The 15,790-nt window shown below is 41.7% G+C and overlaps 1 protein-coding gene across 1 annotated transcript; it reads right to left on the bottom strand.

Moving 5' to 3' along the window:
* Nucleotides 1-1,129: 1,129 nt before the first annotated feature.
* pim1 (Pim-1 proto-oncogene, serine/threonine kinase) lies at nucleotides 1,130-4,882 on the bottom strand. Its single transcript, XM_034078827.1, has 6 exons — nucleotides 4,451-4,882; nucleotides 4,067-4,173; nucleotides 3,903-3,953; nucleotides 3,365-3,731; nucleotides 2,705-2,881; nucleotides 1,130-2,596 (listed from the first exon to the last, which is right to left on the bottom strand). Exons 1-6 carry the CDS (start codon nucleotides 4,530-4,532, stop codon nucleotides 2,388-2,390), a joined length of 993 nt encoding a protein of 330 aa, XP_033934718.1. The 5' UTR covers nucleotides 4,533-4,882; the 3' UTR covers nucleotides 1,130-2,387.
* Nucleotides 4,883-15,790: the final 10,908 nt, after the last annotated feature.

Genomic DNA, 15,790 nt, shown 5'->3' with positions numbered 1-15,790 from the left:
GACTGAGTAAATGTAATTAAGTGGCAGCCATGATGAGAGCTAGTAGAATTCTATAAATGCTGTGAGACGATGCTTCCATGCATCCTTTCTTTTCTCCTTTAGCAGAGGGAACGCTGGATCATCCTCTATCAAAGGTATATGATCATGCTATCCCACAATGCACCAACAAGTCAATACCATCAGCTGCTGCTTAATAACCTACTGTAAGTACAGTTGGATTGTATTGGCATATGTTTCCTTGACTTCTTTTCCATCAATGTCAAAATAAATGTGGCTTTGGTTTGGTGTGTTGATCATCAGGTCAGGTGACCAGGGAAGCACAGGTTCAATCTCAACATGCCGTGTGTCCTTGGGCAAGACACTTCACCCTAAATTGCCCCTGTGGGTATTGTCCACAGTATTTAATGTATTACATGTCTATATGCAATATGTAATGTAAAGCGCTTTGAGCACTTGGAAAAGTGCTAAGCATAATACAATGAATATATATTATTATTATTATGTATTTTAAAAATGAGGATGTCATTTTTCTTAGTGAAGTACCAGTGGCCAATAACAAATGATTGCCCCAAGGCTTCCAAACACTTCAATATAGCCATGCTTCTGGGTAAATTATTTCATAATATTTAACATAAAAGCTGTTTTATACATGTCAGATTGATGTGAGAGTCATTTCCTGTTCCTGCATGTGTGCATCTTTGGATGGATTAAGGTGGAATGGATGAATAGGTTTCTATCACAAATGAACTCAGTGCTGCTTCCTAGTCTTAAACACCTCAGTTTTAGAAAGTAGTAGAAAGTCAATTCCAGGAATGTTTTGAGATAGCGTTTTCCTATTTGTATGCAACCCGCCCCACTTGTGTTGCTATCTGCCTTCCACCAGCCCCGTCTCCTCTTATCTCTTCATGCTCTCTGCATGTGCTGCTTCTCTACAAAAGGTGTCAAACAGGAAACTTGCTGAGAAATATATACTTCTGACCTAGAACATTCTAATTGTGTGTCTGTAACTGTTTTACATGTATGACATTTGGTTCAGTCTAAGCACTTTCTTTAACATGACTACTTGGAACTACAGTACATGGCAAGGGTCACAACAACATTCTGTAAGATAATACAAAGGAGTCAAAAGTCATTGTTAAAAAAATATTTATTGAAATCGTATAAAAATGGCTTCTCAGATCATTTACAATTCTAGTTCGAATTGATGAAAAAAACAATCCAACCTGCAGTCATGAAAACAGAAAGGTTTTCTCATTCTCACACACACACATTCAGAATCCACTCGATCCCTCAGCAGACAACAGCGTAACAACAACTGTTACCATCAGTAGACGTCTAATGTTCAGATAAATTAAGATGGAAGTGCTTTTTTGGGACTATTTACATGTTATATACATGACATACACACAAACATCTGCTCTTTAAAAAATAATTCCACGCCATAAATATGGTCAGAAATAAAAAATCTTTGTTTGTCTCTTTAAATAATCCGTGGACCCTTCAGTGACTGGAATGAAATACACACAAAACAATTCTCTCATAGATAAATAAATAAATTCTGTGTTCATTAAATGTGTAAGTCACGGCAATAATAAATATCATTATTATTATTTACAATGCTTGTCCCCACTGAATATTTAAGACCTGTGTGAGGCACTGTTTGAACGTTAACATTTGAAGTGAAGAGCAGAGGATGTTGTATTTTGGTATGGTTGCATTGTGTTGTGCATTCAGGTGGATGTGTGCACTCAGAGGAAGTGGAGTTGTCGACAGGAGGTGGATATGTAGTAAAAAGAAGGAGGTAAGTCCAGTGTTTCTTTTTGTTGTTTGCACACGTTGCTATGAGGTTGCTAATCACATGGGAGTGATAGCAGTGGTTGTAAATGACATAGGCGTTGCTGATCTAGGCCCATGAGTGGGAAACAATATAAAGCCTTGTAAGGAGCTACAAAAAAAGGGTCTCAGACAAGGAGCCTTTTTTTGCTTTCAAGTATTTTCAGGGTCCCCCTAACAATCTCACAGAAGGCACTTCTTTTTTATTCCTCTTGCACCTCTGCTCATCCCAGAGAGATGCAGCAGTGCAGCGAGAGGTTACATAACGCAGCCATTCAGCGAGCGCATGTGCTGTCAGCGCAGAGCATGCCCTACTACAGTCTGATAAACACCCAACAGCGGGGGGAAATCAAGTAGTGTGGGGTGATGAGGGGCGGAGAGGGCTCCAGGTTGAAAACAAGCCATGATTGTGAAGTCATGACCGTAGTTTTCTTTTAGTCCTTTGACACCTTACTCGTGCCTGTGTCAGGACGGCCAGCCCATGCGGCGCCCCTCCTCTCTGCTTCAAGTCTGTTACTGTAGTAAAAGTCTCAGTTCAGTCCTGTTTGCCTCCATCACCGAGCCGCGGGTACGGGAGTTGGCGTGAAGGCGGTGGGCTCGTGGGCGATGCTGTGCAGCCGGATCTCCGCCTTCTCCGTCTGCATTGTGGACGGGACGACTGAAGAGGATGTGCTCTGCATCCACGAGTGATTGATGATGTCCTCGAAGGAGGGGCGATCGGCCGGCCGCAGAGAAAGACACCACTTGATCAGCTGCTGGCATTCTGAAGGAGGAAGAGGAGGAGAAGTAAGTATTCTGCAATGAACTGAGTGTGACACATCATGTGAATGTCAACGAAAATGCTGATGCATGTTTTGGAATATGAATGTACCTATTGAGATTCTTCTCCGGAAGAGGACCTGCCCTCTTGTGATCTCCTCATCATGTTCAAATGGAATGTCCCCACACACCATGTCGTACAGCAGGACACCCAGAGACCAAACTGTGGCAGAGCGCCCGTGATAGCGGTGATATTTGATCCACTCTGGTGGGCTGTACACTCTTGTGCCTGTCAGAAAAAAAAGAAAAACACCTTTAAAAACTGTACAAATGCCCACGTATTAGCTAAGCACTCCAGAATCTATTATTGTATTTCAGTCAAATTGAAAATGAAAGCATTGCAGGTGTGGTTGAATTATTAACAAAGAGTGCAGCGTTATCTTGTTTGGGAGGCTGTTATCTGAGCTCAGGTGGCAGACAGCGTGACAGCCTGTGTGTGTGAGAGAGCAGAGTGTGTGTGAGAGGGGGGGAGCGGACATGTGACTTTGTTTACAAACTTTGAGTTGTAAAAATGCAGCTCCCCTCCTATGGGGGGCGCCAAAGCAAAGGCAATGCTGCTCAGCCTGTATTAATATGCTGCTTTGGAGGGCGGATGTCAGAAATGACACAACCTTGGAATTCCTGCCCCTGCCTAAACCAGGGCTACTGGATGATGTTGAAACTAATAAAATAAAAATAAACACGTCGAAGACTGTTTTGATCTGTGACTCACCATCAAAGTCTGTGTAAATGGTGTCTTTCAGCAGGGCTCCGGACCCAAAGTCGATGAGCTTGATCTCCCCGGTGCGGAGGTCGATGAGGATGTTTTCATCCTTGATGTCGCGGTGCACCACGCCGCTGTTGTGGCAGTGGCGCACGGCCTCCAGCAGCTGGCGGAAAAAGCTCCGCGCCAGATCCTCCGGTAAGGCACCTTTCTCTGTGATGAAGTCGAACAAGTCTTTGACGTTTTCGGGCCTCTCCATTACGATGATGAAGCTGTCCGGTCGCTCGTACCAGTCCAGCATTTTGATAACGCCGCGGAAGCCCGAGCTCACTTTCTTCAACAGCACGATCTCCATTGGGACCCGCGAGCCATTAGGCTGAAGAGATAATAATAATAATAACATAAGCACTTCGAACATCAAAGGCAAAAATAATGCTATAATACTTCGAATATTTCACTTCATTGTCCATTATTAAAGCAATATACTACTATTGTGTATAGTATACTGTTAATTAGGTGAATATTAGCGCTAATAATGATTTCTTACCAGCTCTCCCCACTCTGAGACTCTGTCCTTGGCTACGTGTTTGACAGCAACCTAGAAGGCCAAAGAAGACATCGCGTCAAATAACATGTACAAAAAGCATATACACATGCAAAGCAGCTAGTTTAAAGTGTATTCTTAAAATAAGACATATAAGGCGTATTTACCGGAGCCCCGTCAGCCACCCTCGTACCAGTGTAGACGGTGCCGAAGCCCCCGCTACCCAGCACCGCGCCGACCTGATACAGCTTCTCGAAAGGCTCCTTCTCCTTCCCTGTGGACAAAACATAAACACAGCCGGTGAATACCCGGGAAACTAAGCTCTGAAAATACCAGTGCATACGCCAAAGAAACAGCAGTTTAGAAATATCAAAAAGCAATAATACTGATAATACGTTGTTAATACATAATAGTATGCTCAAAAACAACTGCCGTGCTTGAAAATAATCAAGTATAACACGTAAGGATAAACAACGATAAGCGGGCTGCCGGCCATTGCTGCAGCCCCGTGCTCAATGACAACACGGAGGAGAAAAAGAAGGGCGTCTAACCTTGATGAACTTGGTGCTGCATTTTCGCCGGCATGTCTACGGTGGAGATGTGGGCAAGAGAATTCAGCTTGGACAGAAGCATTCTTTTAAGGATATATCCACCAGTGGTTTACGAAGTGTGTGTGTTCTTCGTTGTTGTTCGTTTCAGCAATATTATTCCGTTTGTATGACTCTCCCGTCTCCCGTGTAGAGCTTAGAGTCCACGTTGCTGGAACAAAAATGCGGTAAGGGTCCTCTCATCCAGATGAAAGAAAAGCCGCTTGTGAATCCAGGAAAATATAACCGAAAATGTCGTCCCACCTAGAGTATGTATAACTGTGTTCACAATCAAATCTACTGCAAAACACAGCTGTTCCTCGCACTGTTTTGTAAACAGTTATAGGATATAAACACAGCGAATGAGAAATGTCTCTGTCAGACACCGGCTCTTGGAAACAACTAGTGAGGGGGGAGGACGGTTATAAGCCAGTAGTAAGGGGGCGATGCCACATGCACTGACGTCAATGTTTCTCCACCCCTTTCTGCTGTCTGCACCAATAGGAATGCGAAAACGCAGTCCAAATGCACGTCAATCACATAATGGAAATACAGCCAACGTTATAACCGGCTGGGCCAGACACAGACGTGGCGGGAATAAAAACGCGCGAGAAAAAATAAAGAGAAAGGGGGGTGGTGATACTTAAATTGTCTTTATGAATTCAAGTTGGAGAGAAATGCTAATTCGCAGCCAAGTGCTCCCCAAGCTGTCTCCTCCCTTTTGAGGGAGACTCAAATAAAAGTATGATCATAGGCCTACTATTATTAATAATAGACTTCACAAAACAATATAGTGTATTGTTCTAAGGAGAAACTAGTTTCTTATTCTATTTTAAAATATACCGTTTCACTTTATTGCAGATGTCTCCTATTACTTTTCTTTTTAATTGTCCACTTTTCTCTACTTGTGTCTGTATTTAAGAAAAGAAGCCTATTGTTTCTGTTAGTTGCACTAAAGCACCCACATGGCTTAATAAAGCCATTTTGCACGATGAGTCACACACACAACCTGAGAGAAGTTCATCAATTGCATTCCAGCTATTCTAACCCCCTGCCATTTACCTGATTATTTTCACATTAAACACTGAGTTGTATTGGCTGAAGTGAAGTCCAGGACTATGCTCTTTGTTTGAGTTGCCTGACAATGCCTCTCTACTGGCTGCGCATCAAAGCACGCCGCGGAGAATAGGCGCATTCCTGTCATTCTTTCAGATTGGGTGGCCCGTTTGGAGTCGTTCACAGGATGTGGGAAACTAGAGATAAAATACTTCCATTCACCCCCACTTTTTACCCTCATCCCCTCTCTGCTCCTCCTCTCTCCGCCCTTCTTTTCCCGCGCATGTTATTGTCTGAATGGCATGGTTCTCCCTCTCCCCCACGACTGAGTTACGTTTTGTTTTCCTTTGAGATTTCATGGCAAGTTGTAAAACCATCTTATTGCTGATAAATTGTACACGTTTGTAATGTGTACAACCAATCAAACTGCAGGACAATCTGGAATTCATAAGCAATCTTTAATTGTTATGATCAACTTCACAACAAGTTCGGAAAACTTCACTATTTTTAATAATAAAGACGAATTCATCTAATCTCCCAATCATGTATGCATGCTCAATTAACCCTTTATTTAATTTATATTATGTTAAATGGGCCAACATGTGGAGATCTGCAAACCAAAACAAAAATATATAACCCAAACGGTCTTGTTCATACAGGTTAGTGAACCATTGCTCAAACTGTCTGGAATGAAAATTGGAGCATACTTTCCTGACGCCTTTGGCAAATTCCTTTACAAGCCTACCTCTGAAGTTTTTGAAGCCAATATGCAAATGAGGTGTTGGCACTATGAGTGTCAATATTCACTTTTGACAGAGTTAAGCACATCCTGTTTTTCTAGTTTCTTAAATGTGTGTGTGTAAACATTTAGCAGATATTTAGCGTCTTTTTTGTAGCCTCTTATTGATTTTATAGAATATACAGCTTGATGTTAGAAATCACAATCAGAAAACAATATTACATTGTAAAAAAAGAAGAAGTAAATATTGCACTTAAAGGTGGGGTAGTTTGAGAAACCGGCTCGAGATACACTTGTTGTTATATTCCATGGAATGCTCTTAACATCCCGATAGCAATGACTATCTGAAGTGCTTTGATGTCATCTGTGGAAGCCGTAGTACTGTAAAAAGCACGACCAATCATTTTAGCCGACCCGGCTAAAATAACTGGATGGCCTACCTGCCTGTCAGCCTTCCATCTGTGCACAAACTTATCTCGTGCCCTCATTGGGCATGTGCGCGTTCGTGTGTGTTGGAGGGCTCTGTAAGGAAGTGGCAGATTTTTTCCGGCTGTGTATTTTCAAATTCTAGCGCACTCCAGCTGGTTTCTCCAGAAGTACCTACCCTACCAATTGTTATTGCAACAGTGTTTGTGCAACATGTGAAACATATAATACTGTAAGGCTACTGTATTACCAAGTGAGAGTAGTTCAAGGGTTCTATAGTGTCTTGAGTGGCTCAGAAAGAGGAGTGTGTACCGAGTTCATGCTCAGTCAGGGGCATAGGAGAGGTGTGTGAAAATGGAGAGTGCCAAAGCGGTGAGTGTGACAGTGACCGCAGGCCTATGAAATGCCACCAGTGAGCGCATCTCTGCTGGAGGGGCTGCCGCACATATCCCTGCCTGCATGATCAGCACGGCTCAAATGACAGCCATCTAACCCCATCTGTCAGAAGGACAGATTATTAGTTACACTGCTCGCTTTGGGGCCAGCTGCTCAGTCCAATCTCTGGAAGTGTCCCCCGAGGAGAGGGCAACAGGTTCTTATAGGCCTACTATAAAGCAGAGCATCCCATATCTGATGAGCTCTTGCCACAGTCACTCAAGTGTTTGCCACCTTTACTTGTACTCCTCGGTCATGCACTGCACTCTGAAACCGTGGAGGTCACAGGGGGGGAAAGCACAGCAGCAGTAGGCGTACACAACGCCTCTATGAATTACTTCCTTTTTCTAGAGAAATTGATACTCTGCACACAACAACGCCCACCTATATTTCTCCAGAATGTTTGACAAAAATAGATTGAATAAACACATGCACAATCCACTAAAAAACATCACGGTCCTGAATTTAAAACAATTATTTGAAATGCATATTGACTATATTTATGAAACATGACGTTTTTTAATTATATGGAGAAATATTATGCAGATGTCAATATATCTGTTTTTATGAAATTTCACAATTTTTTACTTTTATTTATTGACTTAGTTCATTAACAGATGCACTTTGCTTGGAATCAAAACTATTAAAAAATAAATAAAATATAGGTAAATCACAAAAAAATGAAATAAAAAATAAAATAATAGAACAAATATGACTTGATCTTAATGATGTATCTTCCTTTTTTTCTGCAACATTGTGTCATAACCTGGAGGTGAATTTTTCCATAAACTCTGTTATCTACCTTAACCTCCGGCACACCCCACCCCCGCCTCCACCCTTCATCACAATAATGCGTATGTAACATATTAACCACCTTAAGCACACAGGGGATGATTCACTCTCCCCTGCAAGGCCTCCTACATTCTGCTTCCACCGTCTCTCTCCTTCACCTCCTCTGCATGTCGTAAAAGGCTCAGCCACTTGTCTATACATGTTCCTCCATCAATCATGACATCCAGCCAATCACCTCTCCAGCTGTCCTCAGATCCCACCTGCTGCCAATCTGTAAGTGACAGGAGAAATAATCAGGGAGGTGGATGAGACAGGCGTGGGCTTGCTCAGGGTGTTTGATGGTTCTGGATTCACCTCAAATAGATTATACATAATATAGAACATATCCTTCCTGGTCACTCCCATGTCATGTACAGACAGAGATATTCACATTCAGTAGCATCCTCCAATAAACGTTTCATCATAAGATATGTTTTGTATCTCCAACAAGCATAAGCCTGGGTTTGGTCATGTGTGAACATGTATGTTTCTGTATGACTGTCCAAGGCCAATCTCACATACTTCTGCACACACACATCAAGCTTATATTTTCTGTACTGTATGTTCAAGGACCTTTCATGTTGAAGGGGATTAACAATAAACAAACTAAGAATTGTATAGACTTTTACATTCCTTATCGATTGCTGTCAATCCTGCCATCTTGACTGTAGGAGCTCGCAGGGACAATGTTATTTTTAATGTTTTTTTATTTGCATTTTAGGAAATTATCTGTTTAGTGATCATACATAACACAAATAGATACAGTTACAAGAAACAAAATAAAAATCCATAAATCCAAAGAAAAAAAACGAGTTAATTAACATATTAGATTGACTGTAGCTAACAGTCACGTTGATACTCACATTGATAGAGGCATAATGTTATGTCTCCCCCACCTATTTTTCTAATTTTCATCAAAGATGTGAACTTATTCTCATTGATATTTTTTCCCATTCCATACATTTTGTTCACCAAATCCTTCCATTCCAAGTTATTATCTTTCAACCCGTTCCTGGGGGGATAATTGAGTGAGATTCAACTCTCCTTTTTTTCGTGAGGGGAGAAGGAGAAGATTGGTATTTTTCTAGTTCATAATGATATCATCTGTTTTATCTATCTGTATAGAAATGAGACTTGGAAATATTACAGTTTTAGGTAGTTTATGTAAAAGCTCCTTGCGTTAATGGCTATAGACACTTTACATACCGCTTTTATCATTACAGGCGGTTCTTTAGCGCTCCCAATTAGCTCAGCGCTGTCGATGTGTAAATATGACCAACTAAGGATAATTGCTGTATTTATATTATAATTGCGTGAAGCTGTGTGAGCCTACAATGGGCTGATGTAGGCTTTCAATTGATGATGGCAATGCAGATAATGTAGGTTCTCTTAACAGATAGGTTTGAATGATGCATTTCTTTTGCATCATTTCACAGTAATTGGGCTTCATATATGCATCAGGATTGTTATGCCTACGTAACATATGCATGGGATTTAATAGAAATATGATCGAGACAAAAGGCTACTGCTAACTGAAGCTTTGATGTCCATGAAAAGGCAATTTCACATTACTGTAACCATTATGCCATCATCTTTGAAATGTCAACGTTAAATCACTCAAAGTACCTGAGAAGTCATTTGCATGCTCTTCACTGACAGCACGCTGTTCTAGATGTGTAATGGAATGAAGCTAGGGGTCTCATGATTGTATGTGCCGTGACAGTGATTGAAAAATATTACCCCATAATTAGAGAAGGGTCGTTGTTCTGCCCTGCAGCTCAGCAAATGCTCAGGCAAACAAAGCCTGTCTAAAAAAGTGTTGTTGATTGGTTTGCCAGACGATTGAGCCTTGGGGGTCGCCATTTCATATAATATTAGACTTGATGGTCACCGATTAGTAAAGGCCTTCTAAACATAACCCTGTCTCAAATGACGGTCCCATACGACTGAACTGCAATCACAATTACGTTTTGAGGGAACCATATTTTTTCCAGGATTCAGTCGCAAACAAATGGGTATCAAACATCTTTGGCTAGGTTCAGCAAAAGATCATGGTTTGGCTTTTTTTTTCACATCATACTGAAATTAAAACAAGTCAACGTTGACTTTTGGTTTCCCACTGGTCATGAACAACGGTCTCCTGGGCGATAATCCTGTGTGTATTTCACCAATCCATCCACCACACTTTTGTAGTAAGTCAAAAACAAAGTAATCTAGGAGAACTTGTTTGATCAAAACAGTTTCCTTGTATGGGAACGTATTCTCTGAACACTACGCTGAAAACAAAGTAGTATTAGTTTTAAAACCACATCTTTGACTTGTTCTGGTCTGCAGTCTGCAGTTGCCATGGGTTTGTGTTCTTGCTGTCAGTGGTTGTGAGTGACCTCATCAAACACTGATCCCACGGCCAAAAAACGTCCGCGGAGAAAGTTATGTTTGGCAGCCGTCTACTCTGCGAACACGGGACCTGGAAGTCGCTAACCCGACCACCCTACACTTAAACACACAAGTACAACGCTAAAATACGATCTGTCATGCCTCTAGATAAGCTGTCTTTGAACTCTTCCCAAATAAGGAGAGCACGTGTGAACGTTTGTGTGTGCATGGGGTGCTTGGAAGGGTTGGTGAATTATTTTTAGGAGGTGTCTTAGAGGAAGAGAGAATGGCTGTGTGGTGGGTATCTTCCAGTGTGGGCTGACCTCTCCTCAGGTTGCCTCTTACCCCCTCCTCTCCTCCAGTCCTGAGAGGTCTTGACTGGAGGGGCCATGGGAAAAGGCTCCAACGGACATCAAAGGCAGGCCTATGTGGGAAATCACCAAAGAGGGCCTGTAGAGTTCCCTAAAGGTCACCAGGGGTCAACTTTCATGTCAGCACAGGCCTGGTTTGGGGTCAGAGGTTTTTGGCATACCTGCACAGCGCCACACAGACTGTTCGTGCAGGAAATTATTCCCACTTGTCTCAATTAGGGGGCCTGGCTACTGAAGGGTCTATGGAAGGTTTGTTTATGGCTATAGTTGTGGAGGAGGAGGGGGGAGGAGGAGGAGGGGGAGGAGGAGGGGGGAGGGGGAGGGGGAGGGTGTAATCTGTGTTTAAAAAGGGCAGGATGCCTTTAAGGTTGTCAGTGGTTACAATAATAGGACTATTGTCGGCTTCCATGTGGGGGTTCACATCACAGGAAACAACACTTCCAAGTTTATCCCTCGGATTCCTGTTGATAATGACATTGTTGACAGAAGTGATTACGAGGTATCCTATAAATAAAAAGACTTAGACATGTGATAGTGTATATAATAACACTGACCAAGTTTGGTATGTTGTCAATAGTATCGGATTAAGCCGTTTGTTTGGTATGCTTTTACATTTTGATAAACTGTTAAAATCTTGAAATAATTGTATTGTACAGACTAGAGTAGACACCTACCTATTTGCTTTAAAATGAAGGAAGGGTAATGACACTGTTAAATATTATTTTAGGGCTTTGAAAGGGATACAAAAATATGCACGATTCTGCATTGATATCTCTTTGGACTTTTGCCTCACATCCTTAAACTAATGCCACATTTCAGCGACATGATTCAGCTCGATTTCACTTACCTCACTTTTGGTAACAGGTTTTTTCCATATTTCACTTTCCACTGTGAATTCTCCTTCAAACTAAGCTAATTACAATGGACATTTGGTGATACTGAACATCGCCTTCAACAGGAAACTCGCTGAATCCATTCATCAGCAAGCAAACAGAGAAACCTTTTAGTGTTCAACTGTGCCATTTATCAAATCTGTGTCGATTAAATAATATGTAAGCTTGGCTATTTGAAAATGGCACGCTGTTGGTTATTCTCTCCGACCAATCAGTTATCTCTCATGTTTAAAATGTACTGTCTAGTATCGGTTCAGCTTACACTTACAAAGTGTAAGCTTATAAAGGTGTTTCCAAAAATGTTGCAGGTACAATCCTCACATTTTGGCAATGGAAAACCAAAAAGATCAAGTCCTGCTGTACAATAAAGTGGAAATGCGTCATTAAGTTGCGTTAACATTTTGTTGGTTAAATGATGTTTTGCTAACCCTAACAGAAAACAAGAAAGTAAATAATCTAGTCTCCTCTGGGCTGCATAGGTCAAAGGGTCTTGGTGATCTGTCATTCCCGCTAACCAAACCCAAACCCAAGATGATGCACCGGCTTGGCTTAGTCTCAAGAACCTTGCTAACTCTCAGCACTGTCCTCCCAATGCTGTTGCAATGGCTGCACCGGCCACACAGTAAAGTGGGTGGGGGATAGCTGGAAGACATGTGCCTGTGGAACTCAAATAGGAGATGCTGTGGAATGCGCTGAACCAGGAAGAAGACGGATGGTGTCACCTTCCCACGGAGGTTAAGAGGAGAGGGCGGGTGGGGGGTCGGGGTTGTTTGGTGGGGGCTGCACTCATTTATCCACGTGGGAAACAGAGAGTAGTGACACATTAAACTGTCGTCACACAAACAAGCCTGTGACACTGTTGCCAGTCACCGTTCAAGAATGTTGGCTGTGGGATTATTTTGAACTTCCCACAGGGATAGGAAAGTATTTTTTTGCCTTTGCCCTTTCTTTACTGTTTGGCAATCAGCTGGTTTGTTTTGAACGAGACATGAATGGGGCATTTATTCAAATGATAAACAAGATCACAGATGCCTTTAAATAGCCCCGAATGAAAACTCTCCTGTGGAACATTGTTTACAAATCCCCATGACTAGCAAACACTACCTTCTCTTTCCGGTTAAAGTTATTCAGCTGTTCTATTTTGCTTCTGCCTGTTGACTCAAACCCCCAAAATCCCACCTCCCTCCCACTCCCACTCCCCCTCACCCTTGACACTGTTTCCAGTCGATTTGCATTGTTTCCCAAAGAGCAGGGCAGGCAGTTATTGTTGTTATCGTGATGGCGGGGGGGGTTTTCCCACCAGCTTCTCTTTTCCTCCGGCGGAATCAAAACACCTCTGTGTTGTTGCCGGTGATGTCATGGCCCAGAAACGACTCAAAGCTGCTTCCCTGGGAAACCCCATATCAGGAAGTCCAGACATTTCTTTCCTCTCCTTGATTGTTATAGCAGAGCAGCTTGGAAGAGACTGTTTCTGATTAGGTTCCCATACTGCCGGTGGATGCGGCCAGCGCAAACCCGCTGAACTCAAATAACGGGGCTGCTGCTCATCTGCCCTTTTCTTTCATTGCTTTGTTTCAGAATACACGGATGAGTTGTGCTTGGCAATGACAATGAACAAATACTACAATGAGGGTGTAGCTACTGCTGCCAATATTTGTGTTTTACGGTTTGTTTTGCTATTTTCTGCATTTGGCAATAAGCAGTGAGAGAGAGTTCAGCTTTCACATTTTATAAGCTTTATGAAATACTGTCAACATGAAAAGAGGAAGACAATGGCTGATGGATTAATAGACCCAAACCAAAAGCTATATTTTGCAGGTACTTCTTAGAATTTAGCCTTTATCGATGGGTATTGCCATGGACTTGTCACATGACTGCTTTTAGACATATTTGTGAAACCATCGCTGGGTGGGTGTTTCCCCTGACAGAGGTTGACTGTCAACTACCGTGGCACACCACTGACTAGTGAACACCATGGAGTCTATGGACATTCATACAAGCCCTTTTAGCCTTGGTTATCAACCAATGATGACTGGTGTGGGTTTAATATTTTATTTCATTTTCGGGGTCAGAATTGAACTCAACAGAAGTACATTTTGAACTGTTCATCTCCTCTAACACTTATTTGTTGTTTTTGCTGATTGCAGTTTTGACAGAATAAGTACATGAGTCAAAACTAAGAAAATAATACAGATTTCTTGGTGAATATGCATTTTAAAAGTCAGTTTTGTTCTCTTTGTTGGCGCTTTTGGTGAGAATTACAAATTGCTTATTTTGATTTCATTACAGACAAGAAGTAGTGAAGGCTTTTCATCAGTGGGCCATAGAGGCTGGGTCGCCATTGTGTTACCTCATTCAGCAATTGAAGGTGACTTAACAGACCTTTACTTAACTTAAGATATTTTTATGACTTTACTTTTACAACAACCCCTCATAAGACCTATTGAGCTCAAATGCTAACAAATCCATCTCCATGAACTAAGCAAACTTTAATCAATACAGAATCTTACCAATGATGGTTGTGAAAAAAATCTAGTAAAAGTATATATACATTCGTCTTTAATGATATTTATGAGTTTAAAAGAATGTGTTTCACCTGCGCAGTAAAATGCATTCCTTCCATGAGTGAAACCTCACTGATACTCAACACAAAAACAGATAACCTCAACGAGTCCTGACCTTATCAGTGGAATCCGCTACTATTCATGGAGAGAATGTTACATATTCAGTGTCTTCTTTGCTTAAGCAGCTTGTCAAATTGCATTTTTACAATGTAGATCATGAATCCATTGTGTAAGGACCCATTCACATTGAAGAGGTGAAGCTTGTGTACCTTCAGTTTCTCTTGTGGACCCCTGGTGAGTGCATTAACCTGTGAATGGCAACAAAACATCTGGAGGCCTCTCCCTCCATGGCCTCCTATCCCTGCTGCTTTTCCTCTCCTTTGCAGAGGGGAAGCATGAGGAGTCGTCTGGCCGCGCTGTCCCTGGAGGGGAGGGCGGGAATGCGGAGCGAACATTCCTCTGCTCCTCACCTCCTTGTCCCATTCCATCTGACTCTTTCTTCCCCTCGCAATCCGTCTGCTGACTACACCCTGTCTCCGTGCCATCACGAGATAACACATACCCGTCTTTCCTCTGCGATAACACGAAAGAAATGACCACCAGTAAATACACATCAAGCAATTTAGTGCTGGACATGGTGTCCTGTTTTTCTGTTTTTCCCACACAGAATCGAAACATCCGGTGGTCTGTATACAGGAGATCCTGATCCTGATGTTCTCAAAGGAATGCTTTTGTTGTTTCTTCTCAGAAGTAATCAGCATTATGAATGAAACCGAGCCTCTGTGCACAAATGGTGTGCTTTTACTGGAGTTCTTTCTTTCTTTTTCTCATGGCCTTCACTCTCTGCTCTCAGCCGCTGCGGTGACCTTGAGGGTCGCAGTGGAAGTTAATGATAGAGCAGACACATGGGGAAGCACAAATTGCCGGTGCAGCTCAATGAGTTTACAGCAGCTGGTTGACTGGATGAATGATTGTAGCGGCTGCCACTTCAAACTTTTAGACTCACATGAAACAGAAGTAATAGTGTTTTTTAATCATCATCCGCCTTTTCGCCCAAACGTTTCATAGCTTACAGTAACCTGAGGCCGAAGCGGATCAAGCTGACTTAATTGTGATATTGGGAAGCAACGATTAACGAAAAAATAATTCCCGAAGACAATATAATATGTGTCCAATATGAGCATTTTTGCATGATTGTTAAACTATATCATGTTTTATCATGTTGACAGCAGTGATAGAAGAACTTCACAAATAAAGCCAGCAATCCAAAAGTGTAAATGGAAAGCAAACTACTTTAGATAAAGTTTGGTAGTTTAATCTGGAACAATATCATACGTCAAATTCAAAAAGTTGATCATCACAAGATAATAATTAGTAACTTGCTTTACAACATGGAAAAGTACATTCTATGTTAAGTTAATAAATGAATAAGCAACTTTAGCTGTCAGATATATGTTGTTGATTAAAAATTGCAACATTTCCTTCAGAAGTTAATTATTAATACTAATACTAATAATGGTACCCTTTGTACATGGAATGCAGCAGAGAGCTTAATTTTCCATTAACTGCTACATCTGTTTGTGTTTTTCCTTGTTGTTAAGAAATATGTGTCT

This window comes from Pseudochaenichthys georgianus, unplaced genomic scaffold (assembly GCF_902827115.2).
Source record: "Pseudochaenichthys georgianus unplaced genomic scaffold, fPseGeo1.2 scaffold_494_arrow_ctg1, whole genome shotgun sequence".
Taxonomy (NCBI): domain Eukaryota; kingdom Metazoa; phylum Chordata; class Actinopteri; order Perciformes; family Channichthyidae; genus Pseudochaenichthys; species Pseudochaenichthys georgianus.
This window is presented reverse-complemented; position numbering and strand designations above follow the sequence as displayed.